General features: G+C 37.4%; 1 protein-coding gene and 1 pseudogene across 3 annotated transcripts; both read left to right on the top strand.

The window, feature by feature from the left end:
* The first annotated feature begins 2,992 nt into the window (after positions 1–2,992).
* Positions 2,993–5,459, top strand: LOC116138975 (ataxin-10-like). Of its 3 annotated transcripts, XM_031424648.1 has the most exons (4): positions 2,993–3,202; positions 3,685–4,217; positions 4,296–4,356; positions 4,473–5,459. In XM_031424648.1, exons 2-4 carry the CDS (start codon positions 3,738–3,740, stop codon positions 5,366–5,368), a joined length of 1,437 nt encoding a protein of 478 aa, XP_031280508.1. In that variant the 5' UTR covers positions 2,993–3,202; positions 3,685–3,737; the 3' UTR covers positions 5,369–5,459. The 3 variants fall into 3 exon arrangements, with proteins under 3 accessions (XP_031280508.1, XP_031280506.1, XP_031280507.1); XM_031424646.1 differs by having other exon boundaries at positions 3,685–4,356; XM_031424647.1 differs by lacking the exon at positions 2,993–3,202 and adding an exon at positions 3,471–3,519 and having other exon boundaries at positions 3,685–4,356.
* Positions 5,460–12,424: 6,965 nt separating this feature from the next.
* On the top strand, positions 12,425–18,235 carry LOC116138970 (annotated as a pseudogene).
* Positions 18,236–18,578: the final 343 nt, after the last annotated feature.

Below are 18,578 nucleotides of genomic sequence, written 5' to 3'. Positions count from 1 at the left end.
TGTCAGGCTCCGTTTGGTTCACATTCTTATCTTTTTAAAATATAGTTTGAAATAAGTAAAATTAGATGGGTATACGATGTAATTTAGAAATTAACAAAAATACCCCTCTATGTTTGTTTATTTACTAAACACCTCTATAATAAAACATAAAATTAATAAAAACACCCCAACCCACCCATTAAATACAACAACTGCCCACCCACCATTGGAGGGTGGCTGGAGTCGTCGTATCGGCTCACAACCGACTGGATCTGGCCGGTCGTGCACTGATATGGCCTTTTCCGGCCTGATCCACGTGGATCTGGCCATTGATGGCCAGATCTAGCTGCATTTGGTCGTCAACGACCGCCAAAGATACGTTCATCGTTGACGGCTAGCTACGGCTAAAGATCTGGCTGTTAACAGCAGATCTTTGATCGGAAAAGCAAGTCGGCGCACTACTGGCCAAATTTAGCTGGTAGTGTGCCATTATACCAGATTTCGACCGCTTCCGGCAATGGTGCTGAATCTGGTAAATGTGGGTTGCTGTGGCGTTTTTGTCAATTTTAAAATTTTTTTGGGCGTTTAGTTAATTAACAAATTTAGGGTTTAAAAGAAATTAAATAATATAGAATAATATTTTGAGAATAAGAGAACCAAAGACCATTTTCTGTTTAACTTTATTGGAAAACTAGATAGTACTTTAAAGAGTGTACCAAACGGAGCCTCAAATCTTTGGCCGTGATTTGACTGTTTTGGCCAGATCGTCGTGGATCTGACCATTTTCGGCCTTCGATTGGTCAAAATAGCTAGATCATGCACGACTGCCAGACCTAGCCGGTTGTGCATTGATATGGCGGTTATCGGCGGTCTTGGGTGGCTGGTATTTTGTTAACTTATAAATTTATTTATTTATTTATTTTTTTGTGGCTAAGATGTTTTAGTTAAATTCTCAAATGTAGGGTGTGGGCTAATGGTTATTTGGTAGATATTTGAGCAATTGTTTTCAAAATGATTTTAATTAAGGACAAATAAGTATAAATTTTTTTTTATTCATTTTTCCTTTGTCTCTTTCAACCTAACACAACTAATAGCGCACAAAAGCAAATTTGACTATTTGATAAATTTTCTACAATAACAAAACCGCTCCAAAATCCATCCTTAATCTCACAAAATCTTAAAAACCGAAGATTCTTATCACAAAATTTTTCAATATTTTCAAGATATCTCAAATTACGTTAGAATCTCTAGCAAAGAACCAGAGTCTTCAACTATACTGACCACAGTCATTATAATAAAATAAGAATCTAAAATTATTCTAAACAATAGCAATAAATATAATATTCCAAGCTCTTCATAACAAAACTAAACAAGCAAAGTAATTTTTCTGCAAAATTGAATATATCGAGGGAAAAAAAAAAAAAAAAGGAACAACAAGCAACTAAGCGAGTTGAAAAACTTTACTTGTAAATCGGATCAGCATCACCGGCACTAGCGTGAAGAGAAGGAAGCAAACAAGAAAGTGTAAGAAAAAGAGCAATCCAATTGCGGTTAGCCATCCAAATCGTGGAAAGTTGAAGTCAACAGAGTAAGGTTTCAAGATTTCAACATAATCAACCCCGGCGATGAAGGCTGGAGCAAGTAAGTGATTGAGTTTGTTCCATAAAAGGAGAGAGTCGAGTTAGAGGATTGGCCCAGTGGTGGAGAGAAGATAGAGCAGAGGTTGAGGTGAGGTGACTGGTGAGTCAGTACGAGTTATGGGAGTCTTGACTCTTTTATGAATTGTGAGTATGATGGGGCAGGGACCAGAATCTCGTGAATAGCTGATCTCAGAAACGATTTGCGAGAAGACACGTGGAGTTGAAGATGCCAGGATTCTTTTACGATATTGACCTTCAACTTTAGGACTAAGGGCGTGCTAAATGCTAATTACGTACTTGCGCTGAAACCGCGAGTACTCTGCGTGCTTTTTGTAATTCGGAATATGTTTTTTTTTTTTTTTTAAGAATATTGTACTTGCAACATGTAAAATAACAAAATATATATATATTGAAATTATAATAGAAATTAAATGTGTTACAACTTAAATATGAAAATTTAGAATATCTAAATACAATAATTAACATATTAAAAGAATTTTTATACATTTTAAAAGGCTAAACGACTTATACCTACCAAAGGTTGGGTGAAACGATGATTGGTATCCAAAAAGTTTCAAAACGATAAACAAGTACCTTTCGTTAGTGAAAAGACTAGAATACATTTTGAGAAATATTAGTCTATTTTTTTAATTACATTTAGACCGCTTAAGTTTATTAATTCCATCAAATACCCCCATAAAAAGTTTAAAAATTAACAAAAGCACCTTCACCCATCCATACTTGCCAGATTCCGACGGCCACCGGTGGTAGTAGCCAGAATCTGTCACAACACTTTTCGCCACCACCATAAATGGCTGATAATTCACAGATCTGACATTTTTCGGTCAGATCCATGACCAGATCTGACGTGAAAAGGCCAGATCTGGTTGGAAATTGACAGCCAAAGAAATGACCATCGTTGACTGTCAATGACGGCCAAAGATGGAGTATTGCTGCCGTTGACGGTCAGATCTGGCCTAAAAAGGCCAGATCGGTGAATTATCGGCTATTTCCAATGGTAGCGTAGACCGCTGTGACAGATTCGGTGGTAGCTGAAATCTGACAAGTATGGGTGAGTGCACTGAGTAGGGGTCTTTTTGTTAAGTTTTAAACTTTTTTTAGAGGGGTATTTGATAAAATTAATAAACTTAAGGGGTTTAAAGTAATTAAGAAAATAGACTAATATTTCTCAAAAGGTATTCTAATCTTTTCACTAATAAAAGTACCTATTTATTATTTTAAAACCTTTTATTATTTTAAGGTACCAATCATCATTCGGCAAACCTTGGATAGGTGGAACTGTAGAAGTCGTTTTCCGCATTTTAAAATAGTGCTACAAATACTGGAAGAATTTCGAAATCCGTATTAGAAATGAATTGAAGTTTCCAGAAACAAGGGCAAAAAAATTGGCGGTCTGACGGGCCTAGTCCTTACCCGGTTTAGGTCGGCTCCTGCTTGCCTCCTCCCGCTCCCTGTACTCTGTAGCATAAATTCCTCATCCCATTCGATCAATTACCTGCTATTTCTCACGAAATTTCTTGTTTAAGCCCTTTACCCTACTTCAAAGCTCCCTTTCTCTCCAGGTAACTTTCACTTTCTCATTCGTTTAACTAGAAATACTGCTGATATTGATGCAATTGTATTTTTTTAAGCTTTTCTGAAATCTTGTAGTTTCCATTCTGCTTTGTAGAGATTAACATTTACTTATTCGTGATGCTAAGAAATTGAATGTTGGTTTCTTTTCCTTTTTCTTATATGTTTGTTAGTAATCTGACGGGGCACTGGTGATTAACATTATTTGCTATAAATTGTGAAGTTAATGAAATTAAGCAAACGAATGAGAGGGGAAAGTGAGCAATTTCCGATAGTACAATGACACTTTGATCAAATTTTGTCAAAAGTTAGTTCTCGTTGAGAAGTTTTGTTTGTTATCCTTACGAATCATTCAGTTATTCATTTTTTTGGATATTGTAACACTTAGTTATTCTCATCGATTGTATTGGTATCTTTTCGAACCTTATTATTATGAAATCATTTTCTGATCTTTTCCTATTCTTCTTTGCAGGATCTATTGGTGATTAAGATTGAAGTCATTACCTTTTACTTACAGTTTAATTTATGGGTGATATCACGGATGATGTATCATTGTTGGGTATCCCTGTGCCAGTTGATGTCCTCCAGCCATTATTAACTGCTGCGAGCTCATCTTCTTTGAAAGAAACCCTAGAAATTCTTGTAGAATCTTCTAGAACTGGAGTTGGCCGCTCTGACCTTGCTTCCAAGAATATCCTTCCAACAGTCCTTCGGCTTATTCAATCTATCTGCTATGCCTCTTGTCGTCAATATCTTTTACTATCATTGAAGCTCCTTAGAAACCTCTGTGCTGGAGATATTACCAATCAGAATTTGTTTATTGAGTGCAATGGAGTTGGAGTTGTTTTAACAATTCTGAGGTTTACAGGACTTGATTCGGGTGCAGATTGCGGGATCGTTCGTATGGCTTTACAGGTTTTGGCAAATGTTTCGTTGGCTGGTGAAAGACATCAGCGAGCTATTTGGAGTCTGTTCTTTCCAAATGAGTTTGTTACTCTTGCTAAAGTACGAAGCCAGGAGACTTGTGATCCATTGTGTATGGTTATATATGTGTGTTGTGATGGCAGTGCTGGATTGTTTCAGGAGTTATGTGAAGAAAAAGGGTTTGCTATTATGACAGAAATTTTGGTCACAGCTTCTTCAGGTACAATGAGCTTCAAATTGCATTTGTCTCCATCCAGTTTTGTTTTAATGGTGTTTGTAGTTAGCTACTGATAAAGTAAGTACTGATTACCTGTATTTTCTTCTTTGTCTCACCAGTTGGGTTTAAAGAAGATTGGTTGAAGTTACTTGTTTCAAGAATATGTGTTGAAGAAATACATTTTCCTCTATTTTTCTCCAACCTATACCAAGTCAGTGCCCCTGTGCAACTTGAAGATCCTAACTTAATAGATAATACCTTTTCTACAGAGCAAGCTTTTCTTCTGAGAATTGTATCGGAGATAGTGAATGAACGAATTGAAGAAATCATTATTCCCATTGACTTCGCATTAAGTGTTCTAGAAATATTTAAGAGATCTATTAGGGCTGTCGATTTTTCCTCAAAGGGCAAGTTCAGTCTTCCAACGCCCTCTTCTGCAATCAATGTTCTTGGATACTCGCTCACAATTTTGAGAGATATCTGCTCATTGGAGGGATCTGCAGGTTCTAGTTCTGAGGGTTCTATTGATGTTGTTGATACACTAAAATCCTCTGGACTCATTGAATTGCTCTTATGTTTACTTTGTGACCTCGAGCCTCCAGCAATAATCAGGAAAGCTATGAGACTGAGTGAGAATCAAGATGGGACTAACTCACACTCCTACAAGACCTGCCCCTACATGGGATTCCGGAGAGACATTGTTGCTGTAATTGGCAATTGTGCATATCGAAGAAAGCATATACAAGATGAAATTAGAGAGAGAAATGGGGTTCTATTGCTACTACAGCAGTGTGTTACTGATGAAGATAACCCATTTCTAAGGGAGTGGGGCATTTGGTCGGTTAGGAATTTATTGGAAGGCAATGCAGAAAACCAACAAGCAGTAATAGATTTGGAGCTTCAAGGGTCTGTTGAAGTGCCTGAACTTGCTGGACTTGGTCTCAAAGTGGAGGTGGATCAGAAAACACGACGTGCAAAGCTTGTAAATATTTCATCAAAGAAGTTCAAAGAATAATTTTCCTTCTTTCAGGCTAATTAGATGATTTATACCGATCTCCATTACACCTCCTACATTAATTTGATGGTTGCTTGGTTTTCATTTTCAATCTCCTACCATAAGACTTTTACTTTGCACACATTTAATCTTTTCTTGAGTATTGGCAACGGAAGTTTCTACAGTGGGAGGCATGTAATGTGCAAGATGGAATGAAAAGCAGGACATTGAGGCAGGGGTTTCATTTGCTCCGAGTGAGAACTTGGAGGGTTACTTATATGTGTTTGGTTGGGGGTAATCCCCCATTAATGAGGTAATGTTATCTTATATTACTTGATTATCACGTTTGGTTGTCAAGTAATATAAGATTTCGGTAATCTTTTGAAACCAATAGTAATTACTATTGGTAATATAAGAGGTAATCTGATTATTTCTATTTTTTTAGGTATTTTAAGATTGCTTGATAATCTTACTTTTGTTATAATCTTACCCCTTAAGGTGCGTTTGGTTCAAGGAATGTTATATTATTGGAAATGTTATATTAATGGAAAGATAGATTACTTTAAAGATTACTAGGAATATTTAAAAAAATGTGTTTGGTTAGGTTAGAATAAATTGGTGGGTATGTTATATTGATATGCTTGGTTGGGAGTAGACCTGGGTGGTTGGGTCAGGTACAGGTGGGGTCCAAACGGGTACGGGCCCAATATGGGTTGAGGTATACGGGTCCAAAATATTGGATCCATACCCTACCCTATACGGGTCCACCTAGTTACACCCCTAAAATTCCTGCAATTTTAATTTAGTGTACATTTTTGGTAACTATAACATTGCTGATTCATTTGAGATCGTTAATTGCATGTAAATCTCATCCAGTTATAAAATTTGTAGAACTTTTTGGTTTATAACATCCATAAATTCCAAATTAAGCAACTATTGCAACCAATCAGACCATGATACCTCAACTGGGATTCATTGTATATACAAACTATTTTTGGAGACATTTCATTCATGATAAACGCTTACTAAGTAAATTCAGTCTTCATACAACTAAAAGAATGCAAATTAAAGAAGCTTAAAATCTATGTACATTGCTCGACAGCTTATCAAAATTGCATTAATCTCAATCTCTCCACATAGCTAAAATACAATAAAAATAAAAGTATTAACAATAGCCTTTGGATAGGCCAAGCAAAACCAGCAACACAACGCAAGAGCAGCAACTGAAAAAACCCAGACACAGCAGCTCAAAAGCACCACGGGGAGGCCAGAAATAGCCTTCACACAACCACAAACCAGCTCACAGACGGCAGCAAACAAGACACCAGAATAGCCAGTAAAGAAACTACTCACCAAGACCTTATGTTAGCAAAAAAAGAACAAACAGCTAGGAAAAAACCTAGCAAAAACCCAACAGCCCAGGAGAAGAACCTATAGTAGGCAAGATTACCGAAAAAACCCACTATACCATTAAACAACATAGGGCAAGGACAGCAGCAAAAAAAAGCCAAACTCAAAATGACCACAGCACTCCAAAAACTTCCTTCCAATGTTTTAAAACTCGGCCCGGCCCGGTCGGTTGAACCGGGACTCGGAAGCTTTAACGGGCTGGGTTTAATTTTTTCCTATTCATCCAATACTCTAGGATTTTCGCCAATGATTGGCGAACAATTAACTGTCGGAATGTTGGGGCTTTTGAAGAGCTATTTCCGGTGAATGTAATGGTGGTGAAAGATTTGATTTCCTGTGAGTAAATCGACCGGAAATCGAACAAAACTGGCAACGGCAATGATGAGATTTTTTCGGCAATTTACGAGGCTAACGGGGGTGGGGTGAGGGGGGTTTTGGTTGGGAAGAAAAGGGGAGTAATTCTGGGGTGATGGGAAGGGTTGTTGTTGCCGGAATCGATGGGATCTGGCCTGGAATGCCGACGTTGACGTCGGTGAGATCTGGCCGAAATCGAACCTATTTCGGCCAGATCTTAGGTATATTTTGATGGAAATGGGCTCAAGGGACAATTGGGGTTGCATCTGGGGTGTCGCCGCCGCTAATCAGTCGTCGGTCGATTTGCAGTTGGGGTGTGTTTGATAAATTTAAAACTTATGGGGACTTATCATAATTTTTAGGGGTATATCTGCTGAATTTTAAAAATTTTTGTCAACCGGTCAACCTAGGACCCAGAAGCTTTGCCGTGTTTCATCCCGGGTTGGGTTTTAAAACATTGCTTCCTTTTACTACCAAGAAAGGAACCCACAACATCCCAAGGCACACCCAAAGAACACACACAACACAACAGCGCTCCCAACCAACCGAAAACCAACTGAGAGGAAATCAAAGCCAAAGAGATCCTCTAGAGAGGCCCTCCCTAAAACCAAGTAGACACCATCTCTACTCTTCAACACCACTCCCTGGGAAAGAAGATAAAAGGGGAACTTTACAAAGAAACAAAAGGCTAGCACACAAATCCCTAAAGCAACACTTGCCAACTAACCCACACACCCAACAATTTCTTTCTGGGAATGGGAATGACAGACTGGATGAATGAATCAGGTGACTGCCTTACTAATGGGTGATGACTGACGAGTGACGATTAATCGAAGACTGATCAGAGATTGAGAGGCGGGAAAGAATGTTATGTTGATTCGTTGAAGATTGAGAGGCGGGCGCGAGAGAGATGAGAGGCAGAGCAGAGGCAGCCAGGCACAAGAGAGATGAGTTAGGGCAAGTTAGTGGGTCACTTTTTGGTTTTTACCATTTGCAAAAATGGGTACCCGCGGGTTCACCCCAATAACCCGTAAGGTATACGGGTCGGGTCGGGTACGAGTCCATGAAAAAGGGGTTCAATTTATTAGACCCATACCCTATATTTTTTATCCAGGTATTGGCCGACCTGCAGGTTTGGACCCGTTTTGTCAGGTCTAGTTGGGAGGTAAATTGATGAGTATGTTATATAGATTACTAAATTGTTCTCCTCTTAAAATATTAATATAATATTATTTTTATTATTATTTTTTTGAATCCTTTTTTTTAAACCTTTACATTTGAAATTTTGCTAAAGCACCCCAGTTATATAAAATTTTAATTTGTAGCAAAATCATCCCACCCACCCTATGCCACTGCTGACAACTAGCCACCACTGTTGGCAGTCGTTAGAATGACACACAACTGATCGGATTTGGCTGGTCGTGTGTCGGTAAGGTTGTTTTCAACTGGTTATGAAAATGTCAGGCTCCGTTTGGTTCATCATTCTGATACTTTTTAAAATAATAGTTTGAAATAAGTAAAATTAGATGGGTATTACGATGTAGATTTAGAAATTAACAAAAATACCCCTCTATGTTTGTTTATTTACTAAACACCTCTATAATAAAACATTAAAAATTAATAAAAACACCCCAACCCACCCATTAAATACGAACAACTGCCCACCACCATTGGAGGGTGGCTGGAGTCGTCGTATCGGCTCACAACCGACTGGATCTGGCCGGTCGTGCACTGATATGGCCTTTTCCGGCCTGATCCACGGTGGATCTGGCCATTGATGGCCAGATCTAGCTGCATTTGGTCGTCAACGACCGCCAAAGATACGGTCATCGTTGACGGCTAGCTACGGCTAAAGATCTGGCTGTTAACAGCCAGATCTTTGATCGGAAAAAGCAAGATCGGCGCACTACTGGCCAAATTTAGCTGGTAGTGTGCCATTATACCAGATTTCGACCAGCTTCCGGCAATGGTGACTGGAATCTGGTAAATGTGGGTTGCTGTGGCGTTTTTGTCAATTTTTAAAATTTTTTTTGGGCGTTTAGTTAAATTAACAAATTTAAGGGGTTTAAAAGAAATTAAATAATATAGAATAATATTTTGAGAATAAGAGAACCAAAGACCAATTTTCTGTTTAACTTTATTGGGAAAACTAGAATAGTACTTTAAAGAGTGTACCAAACGGAGCCTCAAATCTTTGGCCGTGATTTGACTGTTTTTGGCCAGATCGTCGTGGATCTGACCATTTTCGGCCTTCGATTTGGTCGAAAATAGCTAGATCGATGCACGACTGGCCAGACCTAGCCGGTTGTGCATTGATATGGCGGTTATCGGCGGTCTTGGGTGGCTGGGGGTATTTTGTTAACTTATAAATTTATTTATTTATTTATTTTTTTGTGGCTAAGATGTTTTAGTTAAATTCTCAAATGTAGGGTGTGTGGGCTAATGGTTATTTTGTAGATATTTGAGGGCAATTGTGTTCAAAATGATATTTAATTAAGGACAAAATAAGTATAAAATCATATTATCTTGGTAATCTTTTAATAACACCTCCTGGCAATCGCTATCGGAAGTCAACGAAATGGGGCACGGTCGGCCATATCTGGTCGGTTCGGCCAGATCCATGGTCGTGAAGTGGTCCATGGTCGAAAACGACTTTGCTGGCGTACGGCTGGCCAGATCTGGCAGGTCATGTGCCATTTCGATGACTGTCGGTGGCAGCCGGTGATGGTGGCTGGCTTTTGACAGTGGCTTGGGGTGGGTGGGGGTGATTTTGTTACAAATTAAAGTTTTATATGACTGAGGTGTTTTAGCAAAATTTCAAATGTCGGGGGTTAAAAAAATTATTCAAAAAATAATATTTAAAAAGGAGGGCAATTTAGTAATCTATATAACATACCCACCAATTTATCCTTCCAACCAAACATATCAATATAACATAAACTACCTCTAGGTATCTTGACGACTCGTTTGTGACTCTTAGGTGTATTACTCAAAAAGTTATTAGTTGGAATCCCACGACTACTAATAAGAGGTAGTTACTAGAGGCTTACCTGACCATAATTTAGTGGACTAGTTCAGGTGTGCGCAAGCTGACCTGGACACCCGTAGATACCAAAAAAAAAAAAAAAAAAAAAAAAAAAAAAAAAAAAAAATATATATATATAATATATATATATATATATAATATATATATAATATAAAAGGGTAATCTATCTTTTATTAATATAACATTTTCAGTAAATACAACATTCTTTGAATGGAATACTCTCAAAATCTTAACTGAGGATATGTTTTTTCTACTTGTACACTTAATTTAACTAGAACTTTGATGTAAGGCACAACAAATGAAGATGGTTACGCTTGAAGCTACAACGTCTTATTTACTGCTTTTTGATTAATGATCACTCACATTGTATAATCTCACCCATTTTGTTGAATCTATGGGAGTGATTTAACCTTCAGTGAAATTTCTTATCATTTTTTAGAATAGAGTAAAACATGTTCCCACCCAAATTAGCAAAAATCTAAGTTCCCACTCCTGGTTTCATTTATCTCATATTCTTACCCTTAAATTAACACCATTAATGATTTTTGGGCTCTAATACATATGGAGAGTATTATTACAAATACCCTTACAAATAAATTAATATTTACTTTTTAACCCCAAATAATTTGGGTTTTTCTTGCAACTGCAAGGAGGCAAAATCGTGAGAAAAGCCCTAGATTTGACCAGGCGGACGAGGCTAGGAGATGGATGGTTTCGTCGGGGATGAGTGGGGGAAGGTAGTGGTGGTGATAATAGTCAAACGACACTGAATCCGGCTAGATCTGGATTTTTCCGATAGCTGCGGAGGAGGGAAACCGCGGATAAAGGCTCAGATCTGGCGAAAATGGAGCGGACGAGCTGGGGGATGGATAGGTTTGTCGGTGAGTGGAGGAAGCTAGTGGTGGTGGCGGTGATGTCAAATGGTGCCAGAATCCGAATAGATCTAGTTGTTTCCGTAGTCGCGGGGAGGGGAAAGTCACGGAGAAAAGGCTAGATCTGCCAAAATGGAGGTGGACAAGGCTGGAAGATGGATGGGTTTGGTAAGGGATGAGTGGAGGAAACTAGTAGTGGTGGCATGATTTCAAACGGCGTTGGAATCTGGCTAAATCTAGATTTTTCTGACAGTCAGTATGAGGGAAAAATCACGGAATAGATTTAGATTTAGCCAAAAGGGAGCGGATGAGGCTGGGGAGGTGAGTTATGTTGGGATGAGTGGGAAGCTAGTGGTGGTGGCAGAGATGTCCAACAGCGATGAATTCGGCCAGATCTAATTTTTACGACTGTCGCGAGGGAGGGGAGCGATGAGGGGTGCTTGTGAAAGAAATTTGAGATGTAAGGTTTATGTTGAAATTTTTATTTTTATTTAAGATTTAATGCAGTTCAAATTACCATTTAACCCTTTTTACATTAGATTAAATGTTTTTCTTTAATTTAAGGTGAGAATCTAAAATAATGAAACTAATGATGGAAACTTAGGCTTTTGCTAATCTTTGGTGGGAACATGTCGTTTAGTCATTAGAACATTTTATATTTCACATAATTCATAACTACTTTGAGGTGATGATATGCTTATAAGTATGCTATAATAGTATAATCTAGATTTTTGAGGTATAATTTGATTATGATTTCCCGGAGAATAATTAAACAATTTTTTAATTAAATCGGAAAATGATTTAACAAATATTCTTCAGTTGGTGTAAAATACTAAAGTACCAGTCTGGCAGATCAGAGAAAAAAATTCTCTCTAATGATTTTTACTTCCATCTCTTCCTACGGTGCCGTTTAGACTATTCCCAACAACAACTGCTCACGGGTTTGTCATGCGAGTATTTTAGTTATTACGTACGGTGGTTTCTTACTTTATTACAAGACCGTTAGCGGTCCGGAACGACGCACGCTTTTTTCCTTGTTTCCTCGTTAGTTTCAACATAATCTCTCCGCGTGTGTTTACAGTGAAGAGGAGCATCCATGGCCACCGCTACCACAACTCCCCTGCTCCTTCTCCGAATCACCCCACTCGCCTTCCACCTTCAGGCCGCTACGCGCTCACCAAACCTCCTAGACTCTTTCGAACTTCTCCTGTCCGCCAATCCCGTGGTTTCCCGCCAATTCTACGCACAAAATTCACACACAAACGTTCAATCTCGTTGCTTACGTCCCTGGACCCGCTTCTGACCCGATCGTCAGTGAGCCCGACCTGAGGCTCCATGAGTCGGATTCGCGGACTGAGAAATTCAATCACCTCCGAACTTGATTACTTGGGGGCTGTTATGGAGTCTGTTAATGAGCACAAGCTGAGGTTAGGTCTCTCAGTTTTGACTCTCGTTGGTGGCACCACGTGTACTCTTTCTATGCCCATATTTTCAGGTACGACTGGGAGATTTTTCTAAACAATTGAGAGAAATAATAGGAACGAAATTTTGGGGGTTGCTTTTTATTAGTATGTGATTAGAAAAGGATTTTTAAAAATTAAGATTTAATACCAAATCTGAATTGATTTTAATTTTGAAAACAATTTTTGTGAGATAAAATGTCATTTCTCACTTTGTGAAAACATTTTAAATGACTTGTATTAGATCTGTATTCCTTCTAGTTTAATCTTTGGTGAGTTGCTTGTAGGGCGGTTTTTTGAAGTGCTAATAGGCGCGAGGCCAGAGCCTTGTGGAGGTTGCTGAGTAAGGTTGGACTACTGTACGCACTGGAGCCAATCTTCACTGTTATTTTGTTGTAATATGAGCACAGTGTGGGAGAATGTTATGTCTATAGTTAGAGCGCAGATTTTTAGAAGAGTATTGATTCAAAGGTAAAATGATTTATCCTATTTATTTGTTATCAATTTTCAAGTTTTTGTTGTAAACTACATGGCTTCTTGAATATCTTTTTTCTCTTATGATCCAGCGGAGTTTTTTGACCGATACAAGTATGAGACTGTTTTATATCTTTCTTGCTTTTAGTAAATGTGAATACTGGTTAGCTCAACAGGTCGGTTAGGATACTCTGCTGGTTGATATGGCAAAGAAGAATTAAAAATGACTAACTTAAATGTGATTTCTCACTGAGGAGACTATTTGACAGTTGTCTCTATTATTTGATGAAATCTTTTGTGTTTTCTGCTTCTGCTCTAGGTTGGAAACTCAGTGGTTTGTTAACGTCTGATTTAGTTTCTCTTAAAGATCTTGTCAGTGAGAACATTTCAAAGATCGTGGATTTCGGGCACTTTCTGAGGCAAGCCACTCTATATTAAGCGAAGTGAGCTTTGTACTGCCTACAATTAATCATGTAGTTAATTATTTTCCACGTGATGGATACAATTTATCTTTCACATCTATGTAGCATAATTGCCGAACTCTTGTTCAGGCTGGTTGCTAATTAAGGCTCTGTGCCTTATCATGTCTAGGAGATTTCAGTTTTTATTTGGCATTCTGTTACCATTTGTTATACATGGTCTTTATATCTCCAGTATTCTTTGCTCTTTTAGGTTGTTGGCACAATATGCATCTATTTGCTCTAGCCCCTCAGCTTGCACCAATTCTGGGCCTACTGATGCTTACTGTGTCTGTTTTAGTCGGTAATTTCCTCTCTTGAGTTTTCAGTTTAATTATATTAGCTTTTTCATGCTTAAAGTGAATGCTACCATCTTTATAAGCCTGTAAAATATTTTTTTTTTCCTAAATCTGCATTTATCTTTCTATTGTTTTCCTGTAATCTTACATCATTAGAACAACTTGCATTAAATGTTATGTAGTTATATGGATTATTACAGAGGTTCAAACGTTTTAAGTTTTTAATTTCATTGTATCTAATTTCTCTCTTGAAATTTGAGATCACAGTGTCCACTGTCCCAGAACCATCACTTTTTTTATGGGATTGTGGCAACACTTAGGATCTCTCTTCTGTAATCATTTTTTCTCTTAGGCATTGTTGCAAAAAATAAGATGTAATCTTGCATACAGCCTGTTTCTTCCAACAGAAAACTCAACTTTTGTCTAGTAGTAGTTACTTCATGATCATATACTCTAATTTGGAACATTCATACCATAACTTTGTCTATTTCATGTTTTATTATCTCTGCTAATTTGTAATAATCTCAAGCTGTATACAACGATCAACTGTGCCTATTTTTAAGGCTCATGGAATGCTCAGCATCTATGTCTGATTGGTGGCAGAAACTTTCTCTGCTATTCGACTGTAAGTACTTTAAACTCTTGCTCTTTACCTATATATGTATTTGTAATTGTAGATTTCTTATTAGGATTTGTTATAAGTTACAAGGTCCAGGTGTTAATTATATAGACCACCATCGTCTGGCTTTTTTAGTTGGGCTGTAATGAAGGCTTGGATACAGAGCTGATATTTATTAAATTATAGGTAAGATCGTTTGGTGGTGAAAAGCGACAAATGTTAATGTTCGTACCAGGTAAGTTGTTGTATTTTGGATTTTTTTTTTTCATTTTAACAATATATACTAAAATTCTTCATTTACATACTATAATTGTGGAAATATCAAACTTCTTCAATACAATTTGCCTTTATTTAATGGATTTGGCAGGTTCTTGCTTATCGGAATGTGGCATAAAGCTTGGGACTTCAATCTTTGAATGAATCTTTGACTAGAGTAGCCTATATATTCTCTGTTGGCTTTTATTCCCTTGGAGGAAGCAAAGTGAAGGCGGTGACACTTCTAGCTTGTGAATCATTTTCTCCATCCATTTCAGTTGGTTAATTTTAATCTGAAATCAGTCTGCTTTTCCCTGCCTTACATTCTTATTCTAAGTTTTTAATACTGATAGTATGAAATAGGTTAATGCATCGGACTTTGAATAATATCCATTATTTATATTAGGGTTCACTTAGTGCTTAGTTTAAGTGGCGTATTGCATCAAATCCTCTTGGGGCCTCCTACGTGCATATGCATGTGGGCTAAGGGATTTTTAGGTATCAATAATACTACAATTGCATTTGTATCCAAGTGAATGTAATAGCTATTGTAGCACAATTTGAGTAATAGAAGATGTAGTAATGAATAACTTACCAAATTAATTGTTACATTATTTATGATCCAACTTTAAGTGTACTCTCACTGTTTTAGGTATTAAAAAAAAAAAAAAAAAAAAAATAGAGTATTGCATCGTTTCTATTTGCATAGAAATCTTAGAAGAATACAAAGATACTTCTCTCTACCTCAGCATCTGCACTTGCTTATTTTTCACAATTCTAAATTTTAGGATTATGGTTCTCTATATAGAAGATGCCATGGTCCCTTGTCTAATGATTTTCTTGATTGTTTTTTCAACCCTACCAGTTTCTTTATATCTTACTGATTTAGTTTGTAATTCTCTATAGCTTCCATATGACCACTACTGAAGCCACTTTAAATCCATTTCCCTACAGCAAATTACACAGCTACATATATATGCTGATCAAACACTCTTTCTTTCAAGTATTAAAGGGAAAAACTTAAACTAGCAAAATGAAAGTCACAAGCCAAGTTAGAATTTTAACCTTGTATCTTGTGGTCTGCTCATACATTTATTTCTCTCCCCTTTGTCTTGAATGTTCCGAGTCTTGCGGGGGAACTCTCTGTTGGAACTGGCTCTTTTTATTGGATACCTTTCACACTAACCTTTGCGGTAAGTTCTGTCTGCATATCCTTTGCTTTTGCTTGTCAATCTATGTTACCTGATCTAATGCATCTGTCAGGTCCAGGACTGGTTAATACATTTGGAGATTTACGTGGAACTTTGCTGCTGTTGAGAGGATTAATTCTGTTTTATCTGGAACAGAAGTTGATGAAGCACTTGCTTTTGGACTGGATAGAGAAATCCAGCAAAAAGAATTGAAAGATGAAAATATAAATTGTTTCTATCCAATGACTCAATTGGAAAAAATCAATATTCAAATATGGATTACATGTCAGCTTTAAAATCAGCAAGCAATGCGTGTACTGTTGCTTGGTCTGGTGATGTTTGCCTTGAAGGTATCTTTGATGAAGTTTTGCATAATTTATCGGATGCAAATATCACTGCTTGATTTAGTTGATGCATGTTGATATTTTTATTTCACTTCCTGTATTGTGATTTGGTTATTACATGGACTGAGTGTATTCTCACTATCCTCCATATGAGTTACTTAACTCTTGTGAGATAACATGTAGTATTTGTTAAAATTTGAATGAGGTTATTTATACAAGTAAACAGAATTAAAACTTTAAGATTGAACTTATTGATTTCACCAACTCTTCCTGCTATCACAACTTTTGAATAAAATTAAATAAGCTAGCATTAGTACAGAAGCTTGACTTTGGAAGTTCAATTGATTACAAGCTATTTAGTTGTTATCTTCAATTTGTTTTCAGAGTACAAGTTTCCTTTCTCTTTCCCTTTCACCTTCCTTCCGTTTGGGAAATAGCATCTATTAATCAGCCAAATGTTTATGTAATTATGGGACAAAGGTTTTAGAATGATTGCTTTTGATATGCATTTATTGTACTGGTGCCAACTGAATACTTGTTTTGTCATGCAGATGTGCACTTTTCTTATCCGTTGAGACCTGATGTTGAAATTCTAAGTGGTCTTAATTTGACACTAAAATGTGGAACTGTGACAGCTCTGTTGGCCCAAGTGGTCGCGCAAAGTACAATAGTCACAGCTGTTGGCGCGTTTCTATGAGGTTTTAGTAAACTTTAATTTCTGATTTTGTAATGTAAGTTCTTTTTGCTCGTCATAGATGTGAGATTTTGTGCTCTAGCTGATTTCTCATTGTTGCAGCCACAAGAGACGTAAACGTTAGTGGAGAGGATGTCCGGACTTTTGACAAGAGTGAATGGGCTCATGTTGTCTCCATAGTAAACAAGTAATGTCTAACCCCTTGGCTGCTATTTCTGTATCAATTTTGTGCGAGGGTTTTTTTCTTATGCTTCCAGTTAATATGGCTTATACTTCATCAGTCATTAATGAGATACCCACAACTAGATTAGTTCACATCGAATACGTGTTTATGCTGGATGTTTGTGTTAATTAGTTCTAATGCAAAGCATTCGTGTAAATCTATCTTTGTGACACAGCACAGCACAGCGAAATCAGGTTCAGTTCATTCAGGAACTTAGGAGGATTTTTTATCTTGGCATGTAGTATTTTTCTATAAAATCTGTTTACTGATTATTCTCTAGAATGCATAGTTTGTTGGGATCTGATGCTTAGTAGTCTTTTTGGCTGAGGCTTGTTTTTTCATTCATTTGATATTTATAGTGCTGTGTTTCTCAAAGTTGAATTATAATGATACAGGAACCTGTCCTTTTTCCGTGTCTGTTGGTGAAAATATTGCATATGGGCTTCCAGATGATAATGTATCCAAGGATGATATTATAAGAGCAGCCAAAGCAGCAAATGCTCATGAGTTTATAATTTCTCTTCCTCATGTCAGTCTTCCAAATCTGAATTCGGTAATATACTGCTAGTGCTGTGTTTGTTTTTCTGATGCATTTCTTCTTTTATGGATTAAAGGGCTATGACACACTAGTTGGATCGTGGAGGTCTTTTGAGTGGAGGCCAGAGACAGGTAATGTAATGAGGCTTTGAGAGAGAGATGTTTTGAGAGAGAAAGCAGTGATTTACTCTTTTTGCTTTGATCTTCAGAGAATTGCTATTGCTAGAGCTCTACTGAAGAATGCCCCAATACTGATTCTTGATGAGGTGAAGTTTCATTTCTTGTTTGTTTCGTGCTTAGTAGTATTATTTTTTTTTTTTATGAAAGCTTTCTTATCGTGACACATGGCACAGTGACAGTATTAGGCCCATTCCTGTTTAGTTATTTTAGCATGTCCAACAAATGCTGTTCTCTGCTACAGGCTACCAGTGCACTGGATGCAGTTAGTGAACGCCTGTCCAGGATGCTCTGAACCATCTTATGAAGGGCAGGACAACATATGATTGCTCATAGATTAAGCACAGTTCAATGCGCACCAAATGTGCACTTTTTTCTGATGGTAGGGTTGCAGAGCTGGGAACTCATTTCGAATTGGTGGCTAAGAAGGGTCAATATGCTTCTTAGTTGACACTCAACGGCTGGCATTTGAGTGATAATGAATTTGCTATAAGAAAAGAAAGCAGATCATTTGCCAGATATAGCGACTGACAAATGCAACACTAATGTGAGTTCTAGAAGTGATTTTCATGTTGCTTCTCTATAAATTATGGCATTGGTCATCTTTCCTTTCCTTCTTGAATACTCTTTCATTCTTGCAAAGCGATTCAATTATGCCATTGGGAAATGAAAAAGGGCCAGAGATTAAAGGAGAGTTTGGAAATTCCAAGCAGGCAAAGCTACATAACATTTCTTTTCCTATGTATTTTAGGTGGGGGTGTTAAATGATAACTTATACTCAATTTAACGGCAGATTTTGTTGTAAACAAAAACTTTTTG

This window comes from Pistacia vera, unplaced genomic scaffold, assembly GCF_008641045.1.
Source record: "Pistacia vera cultivar Batoury unplaced genomic scaffold, PisVer_v2 Contig345, whole genome shotgun sequence".
NCBI lineage: Eukaryota > Viridiplantae > Streptophyta > Magnoliopsida > Sapindales > Anacardiaceae > Pistacia > Pistacia vera.
This window is presented reverse-complemented; position numbering and strand designations above follow the sequence as displayed.